At 34.3% G+C, this 18,449-nt stretch overlaps 1 protein-coding gene across 2 annotated transcripts in view; it reads right to left on the minus strand.

The window, feature by feature from the left end:
• LOC150104812 (uncharacterized) overlaps window positions 1–18,449 on the minus strand; it is a 449,875-nt gene that overhangs the window by 164,853 nt on the left and 266,573 nt on the right. For both annotated transcript variants that reach the window (XM_090395370.1, XM_090395369.1), the window contains 2 exons: window positions 7,574–7,617; window positions 3,995–4,142 (listed from right to left, as the gene is read on the minus strand). In XM_090395370.1, the coding sequence (XP_090251496.1) occupies window positions 3,995–4,142; window positions 7,574–7,617 (192 nt within the window). The remainder of the gene's footprint in view (window positions 1–3,994; window positions 4,143–7,573; window positions 7,618–18,449) is intronic.

Genomic DNA, 18,449 nt, shown 5'->3' on the forward strand with positions numbered 1-18,449 from the left:
TTCTTTCCTGAGTTTTCCATATGGGCCTCTATCTTTATCTGATTGAAGTATCCTGGTATAACCTCTCCAATAATCTGCTTCTCCTATGTTCCCCTTTTGAATTGAACTATGCCTACGCAGTCTTTACCTTTCGTTATTCAGGACACACTTTGTATTGTCTAAATAATGGCTGTGCAACTCGTGACATGGATATCGATTTCTTTACAGCTTTCCCTTTTTCGTGGTTGTCACTGAAGTTGAAACACAAAGAATGTGCTTTCTTTTCCTTGACTATATGGCATTCTTCGCTTCTTACATAGGAAATACGGAACCGAAATTCCGCTCACTTTTGTTTCCGTGTTGTGACGACGGAGATATATCTCCAATCTCGCCACTCAGGAAAACACCGTGAAATCCATACGAAGGAGCTCGCGAAGAATTCTCCTGGAACAGAATCAAAAACCAAAAAGGTCTAAAAGCCTCAAAAGTCTCATGGGGGGGGGGGGGGGTTCCCCAACCCTTTTATACTTGCTCTCCTAACAGCACCTTCTATAACTTCTTTTCTCCGCCCCTACTTGATTTTACTTCACCGACCAATTAGGGTGGCGTTTTTCTGCCAAATGTCCTTTGGTCAGCAAGCCCGTAACGATGTCTCGATCCGGGAATCGACCCTGAGCGATAGTCTGTTGTTTTTCTTTTGCTAGCCTCTAACTTAATTCCCTTTCCAAAATTTCTCTATGAACTTACTTAATATTTTAATCTCTAGCCTCTCACATACCATCTCTTATGACTAATCCTTTTCTGTCTTATTTAGTTAAATTTTCTCTTTTATATCATATTATAACATTAATATATTCTTTCTTTTTGTTAGTTAGTTCAACAAATACCTTTATATTTTATATATTTTATTGGATGCAAGAATATTTCTTTTTCTTTTAAATAATTCATCTATTATCTTTTATGCAGGGTTTTTAATTTTTTTATTCTTCATGTTACACACCATGATAGCTGAGAATTCTACATTCTTAAGATATCAGGTGTAACAATATCTCATTTCATCTAGGGGTGTGAGGACTAGATTTTTTGCTTGGAGAATTGTGAATGAGTGGAATGAATTGCCAGAATCAGTTGTGCTTTGTCTGTAATGGGTTCAAGGAGAGGAATGATAAATTGTGTGGATAAAATGGGTATCCCGTGATTAGTCTGGACTCCATGGAGGTGCCAGTATAATAACATAATATTCTGGATTGTATTAACCATGATATTTAATATCCTAAAAACTTAAAATTCATCTATGAGGGTGGTCTGAAAAGTTCCTGGCCTAACAATAAAAAAATCAAATTTATAATTTCAAATTTTTTTATTTTTGAAAGCAATGCTCCAGCACCATTATCCTGTCTCTGTGGTCGTTCTCAGTAAGATCTGCAAAATACCCCTCCACAGCTGCAATCACCTCTTGATTCGAAGAAAAACGCTGACCAGCAAGGAAGAGTTTAGTTTTGGGAAGAGATAGAAGTCAGAGGGAGCCAAATCTGGGGAATAGGGTGGATGTTTCAACAATTCATAGTGCAGATCGCTTAATTTTACCATTGCCAAAACACTTTTGTGAACAAGTGCATTGTCCTGATGAAAGATGATTTTTTTTCTTCTGCAAACCAGGTCTTTTCTCACAAATTTTTTTTTGTCTAGTCTGGTTAAAAGATCGGAATAATATTCCCTGGTTATTGTTTTACCCTTTCCATGATAATTAATAAACAAAATGCCTTTAGCATACCAAAACACAGATGCCATGACTTTTCCTGCTGATGGAACCGACTTTCTGCCCACTGTTCTGACTACTGTTTGGATTCTGGCGTGTAATGGTGATTCCAAGTCTATCAAGCACTGTTCTCTGAACAGTGCTTGATAGACTTGGAATCACCATAGATAGACTGTCTTTATCCTAATATCCTAATTTAGATTTAGAATCAGGTAAGCAATCAGATATTATTTTCCTTAAATACTCCTTTGATTATTTCCCATGTATTAATAATCCCCTACATTTTCTTAAGCACATCTACAAGTTACCCCTTCCAATCAGCATAATATGAATAAGTATACTGTCATAATATTTGTCCTAAATATGAATATCTGCTCTATCACATTAATTCCTTATGCAATAGGGCCAATTTTCACTAACATAAAAAAAACCCAAGTACTGCAATACCAGAGTTCAATCCTATCAAAAAATGGCGACACAAAATATTAACAAAATCTACTTTAACCTCCAAAACAATCAGATAAACAAGAAAACCAAGACTTGAGAGGAGCAGTGATTCTCCCATATATACAATCAGTCAGAGACAAAATAGCAAAATTCCTTTGCCAACAAAATTTAAAGAGCACCTTCTACCCAATCAATAAGATCTTTAATTGCCTGAAACCTCCACATCCACCACTTAAAAAAACCATGTATCTACAAGATCAGTTGTAGGGTCTTAAGACATAAGATCTTAAGAAACCAACTAGATACTACAAGTTATATATACATATATAATTTATTTTTACACTGTTATGATTAACTTTTTTCTGCAGTTAGAGCATAGTGCTATTGGTGATTTAACATCATGTGGCTCATTCTATTTTGAATAAATCAATTGTTTGCATTCTACCTTGTAACAACTATTTTTTTTTTTAAGTCACTTGCAATGGTCTGTCAATTTCAGACTGAAATATATGGCAGTATATTTAATAAATAATACTTTTACCTTGTGTTTTTGCATATACAGTAAAACCCCATATTTATGTTCCCGCAATTTACGTTTTCCTGCCATTTACGTCATTTTCCTTTGATCCCATCTTAAGGCCTATTCTTATGATATATTGTTTTCCCGCCATTAACAACTTGATGTGGAAGTTATTTCCTGTGATTTGAGTTTTTTTCTCAGGTAGTAATACTGATTTTCGAATCGATTTCTGCGGAAATCTGCGCATTTCTGTTCCCAGATGGCGTTGCTTTCGGCTGTAATTTCATTTCGACCATCATGGTGACTTGCACGCTTGCAGCAGTAATGTAGTGATAAGCGATACCATGATTTTTCAATCACAGTACGAATTGATATTGCAGAATTTCTGCTATCCAACTTAGTGTATGAAAGTTGCTTTCAAGTTGCGATGGTGGATTATCCATGTTAGTAACAAGGAGAAAAAAGACAGAAAATGTATATCGGTAGAAGTAAAGATGGCAATTCTACGACGTGTAGATTGGCATGCTGGAACACGTGTGCATTTAGCAAAAGATCTTGGACTCTCCGTATCCACTTTGAGCAAGATTAAGAACAAAAACAGGTCAAGCAAAGCACAATGTGACGCTATGTCAAAAAATAAATAAATAAATAAACAAATAAAAAAATAAAGATTTTTTAAATAGATAAATGTAAATTCATTTATTTTCAGTTATTAAATTTTGTAATCTAGTATGTAGACTCACATACTAGCAGTAAGTCATCTTTCAGCCTTTTTTAATGTTTTTTTACATTTCCTGCTATTTACAATTTTTTTCATCAGTCCCCTGAAAAGTGTAAAAAAGGGGTTTTACTGTATAATGTATAGAACTATGCCACAAGTTTCTCTAAAAACATGTTAAACAGTGAAAACAAGAAATTATTACTTTCAAGCAGCTGCACAGATAAGGAAAGGCTGACAATGGCTGCTACATTCTGGTGGCAAACTGTGAAGAAAATGAAATCTTCAAAAGTTTAGTGATCTGGTGTTTCAGTTATTTGGAGACCATATACACAGAGTATTTTGCTTGTTGACTTTCAGTGTACTGTACTTGTTATGTTTAGTGTTTTCAATTTTCTTTAATTAACTTTCTCATACCTTAATCCCATAAATTGAATAATTATCTAACTTCAACTCTTGAATTAGAGGAAATGGTTAAGAAAACACAGCTTACCAAATTCAGTAACTAAAGTTAGATAATTATGATTACCAGTACAACTTGAATGAAAGTGAATAAGGGCAAAAATCTTACTTTTGACGAAGATTCATGAACAGAAACATCACTTGAAAAACTAGAATTACTTCCTGAACTGCTCTCATCAGATCCACTACCACTGCTATCTGTACTTGTAGGTATAGATCTCACTGGTGAAGGAGGCTCTGAAATTCTAGTAGATGAACTGTTGAAATAAATTAGTATTATTTAGAGATATAAATATATTTTTGGAGAGCTCTTTACATTTTCAATGACAATTATTAAAATAAACAAAAATATAATAGTAAGATGCAATTTATAGTAAGATAAATTTACTTTCTATCCCTAAGCCTATTTGCCTACATCATGAAGCAGACAGCACGACTGCTACCTTACTGAAAAACTTATGACCAACTTTCAAGAAGTTGGCAAGTCTTTTCTCTTCTACATACAGAACACCCATAATTTTATTAAAAAAATAAAAAAAAAAAAAAAAAAAATAGAGAAGACCCTCAATAATGAAGACATTTTATTTTATTTAGAAGTGACATTACTCTATTCATTAAAATAAATTTCAACCCCACTTCATACCTATCATTTCTCACATCCTGCTGTTTTTAAGATAATTTTTTGGCATAACTTTCAGAAGGAGGAGAAACCCATGGGATCAGTACTCCCATCCTCCACTGCTAACTTTTATATGAATTCCTAAAAGCAAATTGCTCTGAATTTCTCCTCCTTGACAAGAACTGATATGTACACTAATGTTTTTGTAATGTGACCTCTTATTTCAAACCATTATTATTTTCTTATCCATTTAGATAACTAACACAAATGTCCTGGTTGGCTGATTGGTTAGCATACTCGCTCTCCAACCGACAAACCCACAGCTCGCCAGGATGTGGGTTTGAATCTCTCTGTGGGCATGAATATTTCCAATTGTCTTTAGGTGGAAGATGAATTTCACTGCCTGATGCAAGACCCTGCTTACTGAAAGTGAGGTGCTTGAAAAAGTTCCATATTCGGTCTCTAGAACAGGGTTTCTGAAAATAATTTAATTTTTTTTTTTAAAATAAATTTTTAAAAAAATACAAAGAAATATGTAAAACTGATAAAAATGGTGGAAAATATTCCTAATCCATCCACAGTACAAAATGTACTATAGGTTTGCAAATAACATTTTGTGGATGGGAATAAAAAAAAATTAAAAAAAAAAAAAATCAAATTACAAAACAGCATTTGCTGTCTCACCCATGTATTAGTTACTTATCATCTGTTAAGGTGTCTCCTATACAATCTATAGGAGAAAGCTTAACAGAAGCTGTCAATGTATCTGGTAGCACGCACACACACACAGGTTCAAGACATACTTCTTCTAGTCATCCCTATCTCTTGCAATTAACTTTGTCCTTTCTCCACCTTTTCTCATCTAGCCAGCAAAGCTCTTTCCCTAATTCTTTGCCAAGTTTATTTCAATGGAACGTCTCTTTTCTTATCAATTTCAAGGATTCATATCAAATTTATCCTTGGAATTTCTTTTTCAGTCCATTCTCAGTAAGTGATCAATCCATTTCTTCTAGATCTTTTTCAAAGAACAATGTCCCCCCCCAACCTTTGTTATATTGTTGTGGTGAAAATATTTTACAGAACTTGGTTTTGGAAAATAATTTAATCTGCTTTTTCTGCATGTTTGTAGATCTCTACATCTCTGATCCACACAATGCTTTTGAAGATCCTTATTCCAGTTTTATTATGATATTTCAATAATTTCCATCTATTCTTATGACAGCTGTATTTGCTTTTGCAAATCTGTAGTGTTATATCCTTGTCAGTACCATGCAAATGTTCCAAGGTGTGTAAAATGTTTATTTTCAACAATATACTGGTCATTCTTGATTTCTTTTTAGCATTTTTTGACTGCACTACAAACACTTGAAGTCAGCAGAATAAGAATCACTGGATTACCAGCAGGGCATGAACAACACTACTTACCATTATTAAAAGGATAAAATAATCTCATCACGCAAGTGGAGAAACATTAAATACCATCACCGAGAGAATTTCAGTCAAGCAGACTTATGCTAATTTATTCACAGCATAAATTCCAACATTTTTGTTTTCCAGAAATCCAGTCATTTAAAAGATAACAGCAAGAAAATATGAACAGGAATGTTGAATATATAATATATACTTGTAGCAGATGATACTAACGATGTAGGACTTGTATATGAGGTGCACTAACAATTCACACAGTCACGTGTGTACACGCATTGCACATTTCTAACTATTCATTTATTCATACAAATAGCGCAAGAATTAAAACAATCCATTAAAACTATCATTCTACAAATGTATATATTTATATCAATAGTTATGATTAAAATAAGAATACAGACATGCACTAGATTGAGTAATTACAGAATACAGAATCATGCTGAAAATCATGATTCTGGTATCTAAGAATCTCTGGTAATCTAAGCCCTCAATTTGAAGATTATGCTTTTGATTAAAAACAGTGCAGATTTCATATTTTTAACCTGTTTTACTGAGCTTACTGTTGTTAATTAAAGTCATACTATTAGGCACAGTTGATTCTCACTACAGAAACTCGTAAGGACCACGGAACAGATAGTTATAGTGCACAGCATGCTGTAGAGAATTTCTTTTTGCATGGTTATAAAAGCCTTGGTCAACACTTTTCAATTGTTTGCTATTGATAAGTGTTGGTTCAAGTAAATCATTGGTTCAAGGAAACTATAGTAAACAAGCTCATTATAGTGAGAGTCAACTGTATCATGAAATATTTCCAAACAGTATACCTTTTTCAAATCTTGCAAATTCAGTAACATTTGAAATTTCCAAATTTCAGCATTTGGAAAAGATGAATGTAAATAGCAAGGAAAGGAGAATATTTGTGTATTTTTTCTTCGTTTTTTTATCTGCGTGTGCACATACATGCATTTGCACAAACAAAAAAAAATAACCAACCATGAGTTGCTTATAGCAGCACCTTACTTTTCACGCAAAAGGTCATCCCACTGTGGCATTGATGCTCATAAAAGTTTTTAAGTGATAAACAGTTTTTGTAAGGTCACTACCCTTACTAGGGATAGGAAGTGGCTTAAAAAAGTTCTTCTGTTTGGTCTCTAGGATACAGTTCCTAGATTAGCTAACTTTCAATCGGCAGATACTATTATAAAATACATTTACAATTTTCATTGAGGGAATACAAATTTAAAAACAAATTAACACAGAGAAAATGGTCAAGTCATTGTCATGATGCCCACACCATTTTTTAATCCACATTAACAAATAGAATTTAAATCTTTCTATAAAGATTTTCTTTGAACAATAACAAAATTTAAAGATAGGTATTTGTTCAAGAGTTGAACCCACATTTTAAAAGTGCAAACATTATTCACATAAACAGATACTGTATATGTAAATAAGGAACTATGGTTCACACCTTCAATTCACTAATTTTATCTGTATTTGGTTAAGAATTAAACATATACATTCACTTGGAACAGCCCTTGCAATTTTCTGTACTTTCTTTTACTGAAAGGGCTGTTCAGTCTCAGTATATTTTAGACTAGAATTAGGAAGAGATATGCCATAACATATAAATAAACTCACCACATGACAGAAGGGAAATTGGGAGCCTTCTTCACATCAGTCACCTTAAATTGGAAGAGAAAAGAAAATTAACTATTTGGGTAACACACATACACACACACGAATCTTTTCAAAGTTCTGCACACTGAACATAGTCAGTGGAATAATATAATAGTTTCTAATTTCATGTCAGTTGTAAGCTACTCTTGAGTAAAAACATTATGCACTAGTTTTTTTATTTTTGTTTCTTTAAATTTTTTATTTTATGTTTCTTTAAAATGGAGGAAGCATCTAGTTCAGACTGGATAATGTACAATGTGAGGCCACATGTTTCATCTGCAGTATCTGATCATGTGAATAGTATGGATGGTAAGTGCTCCAGATTTTGATTGGTTCAAGTAGCTAGGAAATGGTTCACTGACTTTGACAAGGCTTCTGCTAGAGTGACACTTGACTTATCTGAATGTTGGACAGCAGTGATAAGGTAGAATGGATTATAGTGAAGAACTGTATTTTGTTATATAAATGTTTGGTTTAACAACAGGAATTCTGTGTGTAGAACTTTTGAAATCAACCTCATATGTGTACAAGGCATGTTCAAAAAAAAAAAGACGAAACTTTTGCTACTCATTTTACAACATTTTAAACACTATCCCCTTCAAAGTAGTCCCTTCTACCGGCAATACCTCATTCCCAACATTTCTTAAATTGTTGGAATGTTTCTTGGAACACACACTTTCTGTGATGGTGCACAGTTTTCTTATTGCATTTTCCTGAATCTCCTCTATGGTTTGAAAACAACATCCTTTCAAAGTGGTTTCAAGTTTAGGAAACAGGGAAAACTTCTGGGGCTAAGTCCAGAGAATAGGGTGGATGGGGCTCCTCATCTGCATATAACTGCAGATGAGAAGCAACGTGTGAGCTGGTGCACCATCCAAGTCTGGTTTTCCCACAGTTCAGGCCTCTTCCTGCACACAGCATCCCTGAAACATGATAAAATGTCCTAGTACAACTCTTTTTTTTTTACCATCTGACCAATGGTACAAATTCATAATGGACAATGCTTTTCCAATCAAAAAGCACAACCAACATCACCTTGATCTTTGACCGACTCATCCATTGACGCTTAAACCACTATTGCACTGCGTTCAGTTCATAGTCCTCTCCATATCCTTGGTTAAGCAATTGAAATGTCTTTGCAAACCTTTTACCAAGTTTGCAACAAAATTTCACACACACAAGTTGTTCTCCAACTCTTTCATTTATCACTGTCACTAATCCGATGAAGAGCTTGTGCACATGCTTACTTCAGCAGATGTAACTCTATGACTAATGCTCATAGCAGAATGGGACAAATGGCATTTTGTTGTCAAAACCTGCTGCCAGGTAATAGCTCAGGTAACTAATGGCACGCTATTTAAACCGCTCTTCCTTAAAACATCTCACTGGTAATTCCTCCTCATATATCAAAAACTCTGATGATTTTATATCTAAGATAAAAAATTTACAACTCAAGGAATCTGACAGAATGGTTAGTTTTGATATTATCTCTCTCTTTACAAATGTTCCCACAGAAGAAGTCTTCAATCTACTATAAAACAAAGTCTCCAAAATTTTTTTCGCCCTATTAATGCATTGCGTAAACTCTGGCTATTTCTCATGAAGGAAAAATCTATAAACAAACCAGCGGCTTAGCTATGGGCAGCCCATTATCTCCAGTGTTAGTTAGCCAACATATTTCTCGAAGACTTTGAAGAAAGAGCTATTTCAAGCGCTACATTAAAACCCAACCCGTGGCTGCAGTACATGGATGATATCTTCCTCATCTGGGAATATAGGTCAAGAGAATTTACTAACCTTTCTTAGATCATTTGAACAATCGCCACCAAAACATCAAATTCACATTGGAACTTGAGGTGAATGGTGTTCTCGCCTTTTTAGATTTAAAGATCACTAGGATGCCTGATTGTCTCAAATTTTCGATTTTTCGAAAAACAACTCGCACAGATATACTTACATGCCTCCTCTTATCATTTCCCTCTGCAGAAACTCGGTATTATTTCCACTCTGGCCCATTGAGTGAGATCTCTAATTTCAGAAAGAAGATCTTCAAATAGAACTTAACCACCTCAAAAGCACCTTCCTAAAGAACGGATATCCACCTCAAAGCATTGCAAACCGTCTAGACCCACATAGGCCAACTTAGCAAGAAGATAATTCCAATCCTATTACACACATTCAATTACCGTACGCAAGTCCTCTATCATCAAAATTGTCTAAAATTATGAAGAAATTTAACATTAGACCTTACTTCACTACCCTACCAAAACTTGTTCTTTCCTGAGTCAACCCAAGCCAAAACATAACCAACTTCAGTTCCCAGGAGTTTATAAAATCATCTGCAGTTGCAGAAAACCATATTATGGGCAAACCGATAAGTTGGTCTCACTACGTCTCGAAGAGCATCAACGTGATATCTCTTGCAACAGAACCTGTATAAGCGCCCTTTCCAGTCATGACCTCCTCTGCCAACTCTAATTTAGAAGAGCATCAACACCAGATAGCCAGGAATCTTACTACTAATATCCATAAATGCGCTGACGAACTAAAAAGAAATAGTTCTGGACCCCTCACACATGAACAGCAATTTAATTTATAGCTTACCTGACTCACAGTGCAGTAATTCAGTTCTGGCACTCTCGACATAGTTCCCACTCACTAACGCTGCATGCTAGACCTGCCATGCGGATGCCAATTCAAATTTGACTGTTATTCCTAACTTGTTTATATGAGAAGTCCATGTTTTATCTTGCTATTTTTCCAGTTTGTGATAATTTGTACACCTGAAGAAGTCAGCATTCCGACAAAACTAGTTGTGTTTTAAAGTTTTTATCTTACCTTATCTCGGTGTTCCTCTGTAAAATTATGATTTAAAATGTCTACAATCCAAGTAAATACCAGTTACAATATATATATATATATATATATATATATATATATATATATATATATATTGCACAAAACATATGCCTTTCCATTCGTTCTTTACATCCACTCATTCCAAGGTTATATGGTCTCCCGAAAGCACGCAAAGAAAACTGCCCACTGAGATCTATAGTAGATGGTATTGACTCACCCACCTACCGGTTATCAAAATATCTGGCATCATCCTTAAAAGGTTTGGCAGGAAAATCTCTTTCTTATATAAAAAACTCAACAGATTTTGTCTCTAAAATTAAGAATATAAAACTCAAGGTTTCTGACATCATGGTGAGCTTGACATGGTAGCTCTCTTCACAAACATTCCGACGCAAGAAGTTCTCCATATTTTAAGCAACAAGATTTCAAAGAAGATGTTCTCTCTACTATCTCATTGTGTTAACTCTGGCTACTTTGAATTTGAAAGAAAAATTACAAACAGAATAAAGTATTAGCAATGGACAGCCCCCTCTCCCCAATACTAGCCAACATCTTTTTCGAGGACTTGAAACAAAAGGCAATCTCCTCTTCTACATTTAAGCCGAAAATTTGGCTTAGATATGTTGATGACATATTCCTTATCTGAGAACACTGTATTGACAATCTTCACACTTTTTTGAATCACTTAAACAACTTCCACCAAGACATCAAATTAACCATGGAGACTGAAGAAAATGGATCTCTACCTTTTCTGGACGTAAAACTTACTTAGACATCTGACTCTATAAAAATCTCCATCTTTAGAAAACCTATGCACACAGATAGATATAGTTCGCCCACCATTTCTAGATCCCTTCTTGGCTTGGTGCCAAGAATAGTCGATTCATGCTGAAGGGGATAAAGAAATGAAGGATGTACGAATTGGTCAAGCTAGTACTAGTACAGCGACAGACAAGAAAGCACGTGATTTCGCCAACATGCGAAATCACGTGCTTTGTCTGTCGCTGTACTAGTACTAGCTTGATTTTTGTTGTTCTCTTTTTGCATTATTTTTTTATTATTAATTTGTCTGATGGATCCAGTACAGTCCACAAGTTCTATTGTTACACGTTTCAGTAGCTCTTGCAAGAGAATATTGAATAATGTGCTGACATTCTGTGAAAAAGAATCATCAGAAGGCCGTCTTCTTGTTCCCATTTCTCAAGTTATAAAACGTGCAAGTGCGGGCGTATCGGGGTCGACTGTTAAAAGAATTCGTAGGGAATCAAAAGGTGAAGGTAAGCCAAAATTTAAATCACCTAAAAAAAGCGCCAGAGAAAGAAAACCATCGAAACCGTAGCTTTGAATGATTTTGATGTAGACGTTATATGAAGAACTATTCACGAATTTTACGTGGTCGAGAAAAGAGTGCCAACTGTTCCGAAATTGATTCCTGTGCTTAAAGAAAAAAATAATTTTCCTTGGAAAAGAGAAAATTTAAGGAAAATACTTCATGAAATCGGATTTTCTTTTAAAAAGTCACAGAATAAAAGGAAACTTATCATGGGGCGAAGTGACATTGTTTTATGTAGAACGCAGCATTTGCACGTAATTAACACTCTACGTACATTTTTCCAACTGTTATACAAGCGAAATAGTTACACTTTAAAAAAACAGCAATGTTCGTAAAAGAAAAGCTAAATTTTCCGACCTGTAATAATAAACAAACTCAGTTTGTTTATTATTATATCCCAGAAGACAGACTGATTACCCTATTATCGGAATGGATTCTCCTTTTTCTGACATGCGCAGAAGTGTCGAGGGACCTCAAATCGGTGGGCGAACTATACCTACATGCATCCTCACATCACTAACTGGCACAGAAGATGGGTATCATCTCAACTCTAGCGCATCGTGCCAGATCTGTACTGTCAGATGAAGAAGAACTAAAAAATGAACTACAACATCTTAAAAGGACCTTCAAAAAACAATGGCTACTCTTCAAAAATTATCAATAAACAACTATACCGCCGTCAACAAAACAACGTAGAAACACAGGACAACTCCAAAGGTTATATCTCCTTGCCATACATCAGCATGCTCTCCAAGAAACTAAGAAGAATTTTGGGAAAGTTTAACATGAAAACATGCTTCTCTACTCTTCCCAAACTAAGATCAAGTTTGCAAATACAAACAAGCTCACGACCATCTACAATTCCCAGGTGTGTACAAAATCACATGTGACTGCGGAAAACCATACTATGGCCAAATGGAAAAATCCATCCTCCTACGTCTCGAAGAGCACCGAAGAGACTGCTTACAAAAGAACCAGAGCTAGTGCCCTCTCAAGCCATGTCCTGTTTTCAGTAAATACAAATAATGAAGGCCACTAACATGAGATAAACTGGACAACAACTTCAAACCTTCACATATGCCACGATGAGACAGAACGCTGCATAGTCGAGTCTAAAGAAATTGTCATGGACCCTCTTCATATAAACAGTAACCTCAGCTACAATTTACTCATTCAGCTCTGCTGTCAGATATTGGTGCACTCATGAAGCCACATGCGCACAGGTGTCTAACAATAGAATTTTAACATGGACTGTAGCTCCAGTTCAAAGTTCGACTATAAACCACATAACACTATATGTTCTGTGGTTTATAGTCGAATTTATAGTTTTATAATGACCCAATGTTTCTTTATAGTGTTGTTATTGGCTTTCTATGTTCTTTCACGCCTGAAGAAGTCGGCCACTCCGATGAAAGATGTTGCGTATTTAATAAATTTAATTGTTTGTTCTAATTCTAGGATCTCAATCAGTATATAAAAGTATGGATATATATATAAATATATATATATATATATATATAACATGTAAAAGTTCAATACTAAAATATAGAGCCAAAAGTCCTCAATTTGGCAAGAATGATAACATTCAATGAAGATATTAGGACATTCATCGTTATTTTATAGCCAAATGAAAGAAACATGTCTTAATTTTACCAGAGAGTTTATGAGAATAAACCTTCTGTATAGGAGTTGCCTTGGCTTGCACTACTTTTAAGCATTGCAAGCCAAGGCAATTTAAAAGTTCATGTATAAAGAATATAACTCTCTCACACAGGGACTACTCTGGTATTAATATAAAGGTTTTTCCCTCCTAGTTCAACGGTATGCTCAACAATTCAAAAGAGCTGTCAAGCCAGTGAAAGGCAACTCTCCTATGCCAAAGGTTTATTCTCATAAACTCTCTGATAAATTTTGAAATGCTTAAGTTTATTGCATGTGGCTATAAAATGATGGATGTCTAATGCAGAAGTTATTAAATGTAAAAGTATAAGTAATAATCAACCATGATATTGATACATATTAATCATGAAGAGTATTTATCACATACAACTTTGGATCACAGCATATTATTACATGCCCTTATCAACAGTCCAAAATATAAACAAAGAGACCTTAAAGAGACTGATTAATCAGTTTTTGTTTGTTTTTTTACATATGCCAGTACCTGCTCAATGATATTTTGTGTTAAGAATAAAAGGATTAAAATTAAATAAGTCACTCAAATAAATATATTAAATGTATTTTACTTATCTTGCACCTCAGATTCAGTTGTAATAAGGTAATTTACTCTATACCTCATTTCCTATACAAACTGCTATTTAAAAGCATAAACTTCAATACCCTTTGTATTAAAAAAAATTTTCAGGCAACTCTTTCCAAGTGAATAATTAAGAACAAAGATAGGAATTACAAATCTAAAACTAAACATAACACTATATGTTCTTTCATTTCACCAAAAATTGTAGTAGAGCCTTATTTAGTTAAGTGATGACTCAGCTGGCATGATTTTTAATTATTTTGTGCCATCAGACTAAATGTTTATACAATTTGAATGGTCCAAGTCAATTTTTACCCTATCCTTGCACATTCATTATCATGGTACTAAGAATGTACACTATGGAAAGGTTTTAACACTTTGACCATACAGAGAACTAAGAAAAATAAATCATAATTGTTCTTTGTATTCCTCATAGAGCATGTATATGGAAGTTTCTCTGTAAGTTGTTTAGCCTGACCTAAATAGTTACATTATTTATTAGATAATGTAACTAATAAAATCAAATATGATGGTTAGAAGGAAAATGGTATATAGAAGGAATATATTTTAAAATAAGAAATTTGATTTCTTGCAGTCATTGCTTATGCATTTTGAATGTTTCTGCTGTTATGAGATTGATTTCTTTTAAAGATTAATACAAGAACAGATTTATATGACAACACTGAAGTCAACAGAACAGCTACAAAAATTCTGTTGACAGCATTCAGACCAAGAATATTAAACTGAGTGAGAAAGATACAGGAAATAAAGATCAGAAAAATTCAGGAAGAAGCATCAGGTGGTAGGTTGGTAAGTAGGCAGTGACAACAGTATTTAATGTCAAGCATGGAGATAGCTTTTGTGAATGGATGGCATCCTAAAGTGATAAGAATAAATTTAATAATTAGTAAACATGGTTTATTCACACACCTTTCTGTCTACCTAGATTATCAGTCATCAAATGAATGTGAAATTGGCATGAAAAATAAAAACAACAATAATAAATAAGAAACTTCAATAATAAATAAGAAACTTCAATCTCGATAAAGGAAATTTATGGGATTCAGGAAAAAAAAGACTTAATAATAATAAACATCTGGATTCTGCATATGAACCAGGAATTTCTAATATCATTCCAGAATAAAGATGGAGATAAATTTACTCTATGAAAAGATTTGATAAACAGGAAAAACCTTATTGATTACTGTTTACAGTGACATTTACAAATGAATGCACAGAAAATTTGAAATAGCAAGTGATCAATTAAGTTTAGAGCAGGTTAAAAAAGGAATCATACATAAGAAAGTTTAATTCAGGTGTGAATAAATGTACTTTGTTGGGGAAAAAAAATATGAGTCTGAAAACAGATTCAAATCTTTGAAGAGTGTTAATGGAAAATCTGCAGAAAATGTTAACAAGCTGTGTCCATAAAGCCTGTTGAAGTTCATCAGTCAGTTCTTTTTTTGTTACACAGGCAGAAAAAAGAACTGGCTGATGGACTTAAACATGCATGATTTCTTCCTTCATGCATAAAAGAAAACACACAGAAAGAGCTTGGCAATCAAACTATATTCTTAAAGAATATAGGAAAGCATAACAAGTTAAAGAGTCATGGGAAGAATGCGGACTACATTATAAATATCTCAAAGGAAACGAAACATTCTAAAGAAAAAAAAATGGATTAGAAACAATGATTATTTTGTAATGATACTTGCAACTGAGGTCATGTAAAAAATGTCAAAGAATATATGAGAAATTGGAGTAATCAATTTGAAAAAAAGAATAATTGAAGGAGGTAACTAGCAATAAAACTGTAATAGAAAACATTCACAAGGAATGAAGTCATAATGGATATAAAAAACACCTTTAAAACCAGAACTATAAAAATGAAGAGTTGGAACAGAAGACACATGACCTGAATCAGTGGTCAAATCCTGGATAACTAGAGCAGAGCTTGCCATATCAATCAATAAATACCGAAGCAACATTGAATGTGATAATTATACAGGTAGCTCCTAGGTAGAGTTTATTTAAGCATCCCTTGAGAATGCTCACATCAGCAATTAGAAATGAAGGAGAATGAAGTGCAGTTTAATGGTAAATCAGGTGCAAGGTTATTTCCTGTTTTGTTTATGATCTACAGACTACAATATTAAGTAAAGCAATATTACATTAGATATCAAATACCAGGGTGATAAACTCTTCTTTACTATATGCACATGCTGTCTTTAATACTATTTCTCACAAAATCCTCTGAAAGCCATTAAATAGACTGAATAACTACAGCAACAAATTTGGTAAGATTGCAGAAAACATCAATCATTGCATTCTCAATGATTGCAAGCCAAACTAATAACACATTTCAGTAACAGATATACAATGTCCAGCAAAGAGCAAAAATTAAATATGGAAGGGAAAAACAACAACAAACTAGTAGTATCTGAGTCAGCTGAATAAGTTGATATACTGTATATCAAATATGAGAGAAACCATTGTCGATGCCAAACGAAACAGGACTCAAACCATTTTTAACCTCTGAATTGAAAAGTCTAGTTACAAATATAACAGTGAATGAAGAGCTGACAGATGCCATCAGTGGCAGAACCATAATATGGAGATATTATAATGAAGATATAAAAAAAAATACCATATAATGAAGATATTATAAAAAGAATGCAGCATTATTAATCTTCAAGAATATGTAAGTATAGCTAACCTATTAGGTAGGGTGAGCAATTAAACAGAAAGGAAAATAAAATAAAGCAAGTATCGGAAGGAGAACCACTCAGAGAAAGACCATGGTACAATTACGTGGTTAGCAATAAAAGAAATTTAACTGAGGAAAAAACTGCAGAGAAGATCTGAAAATGGGTATTACACTCCTAGGTTTTTGTTTCCAAAGATTCTTTAACCACACAAAGATCATAAAATCAGAGAAACTAGAGATATTAGGGGAAGGAGGATGCAATCAAGTATGTGTCTGGCCACTCCTGGGATAAAAGAGTGTGTGTATACAGAAATAATTATGAAATGCTGAATGCAATTTCACAGGTTTCTGCTTCCAATGGGTTGGTAATGAGATTACACACACACCAGTAATTGTGGGTACAATGGGATGTTGAAATATCACGAATAACGGAGAGAAGTTTTTAGCATTGGTCAGCTTGATTAGGTCAAAAATTATAGGCAACGGTGAGACCTGATTGACAGAAAATGATATGGTTATGGAGATAAAATGTAAAGGGTGTTGTATTTTCAGGAGGGATAGAGGAAATAGGAGATGGGATATCACTGATGATAGCTGAAGAACTACAACTAACAAAATTAGAAGTTAGAGGATTTTAGGTCTGAGGGAGATGGGTTTATTTGAGGTTGTCTGGTGTGATATAGAGACCAATAGAACAATGTATATTGCTGGTTGTTGCTATAGACCAGGTCTACATGAAGATGTGGATGCCATCAGATTAGCATAATGAGTGCAGGCCAAACAATTACTATGGGAGACTTCAACTATGGGGACATAGATTGGAGAGAGTATGGTAAGATAGAAGTGTAATTTATGCAGTTGCTAAAGGATAATTACCTGAAACAACAGGTTATACAGGAGACAATTGGTTTGAAAATGTTAGATCTAGTAACAGCATCAGAATATATATATCCATAACAAAGGCATTCTGCCTCCAACTGGGAAGAGCGACCATGCAGTCTTGTTCTGTGAAGTTGCCAGATGTGTGGAATTCTCTGTCAAGAAAGGGTTTATGTTGAACTATAAAGTTGGTAATTATAGCAGACTTAGGAGGCATCTTGGAGCAGTGCCATGGTTAAGAAGCTACAAGGGAAGAATGTCAGTAGTGCATGGAAAGTTCTCAGGGATTGATTGAGAGAAGCAGTATCAGATTGCAGAGCCAAGGTCATGAGGACAAACCAAGTGGGAGTTAAGTCGATGAGATATAAAGCAAGAGCTGGAAAAAACTGTACACTGTGGAAGGAATATAAGGGAAAAGGTGATCAGCATACGCATGAGCAATACTAAATGCAAGCAAAAAGGGTGACTAGTTTGGAAAGAAAGGCTAAATCAGATTATGAGAGAAAATTAGCTAAGCAGGCCAAAGTAAATCCAAAAGTTTTTTCCTTAAGCAGCATGTAAAAGTAAAAATGGCTAGTAGGATGACTTTAAACCATGCTCATGGTAAGAAGGTGACGGAGATAAAAGAAACAGTTGCATTGCTGAGTAATCATTTTACAAAGATGTATCATCCAGGTGGAGATTTTGGTTGATGAGGTGACAGAGATGCATAACAAAATTGAGGCAGATGAAAAGGAGATGTTCTGCATATGGAAAAATATTAATGTAAATGCAGTAGTCTGTCGCTTTTTGTCTCTTTCAA

The sequence above is a fragment of the Typopeltis vanoorti genome, chromosome 7 (assembly GCF_054136105.1).
Source record: "Typopeltis vanoorti isolate ZY-2024b chromosome 7, IOZ_Tvanoo_1.0, whole genome shotgun sequence".
NCBI lineage: Eukaryota > Metazoa > Arthropoda > Arachnida > Uropygi > Thelyphonidae > Typopeltis > Typopeltis vanoorti.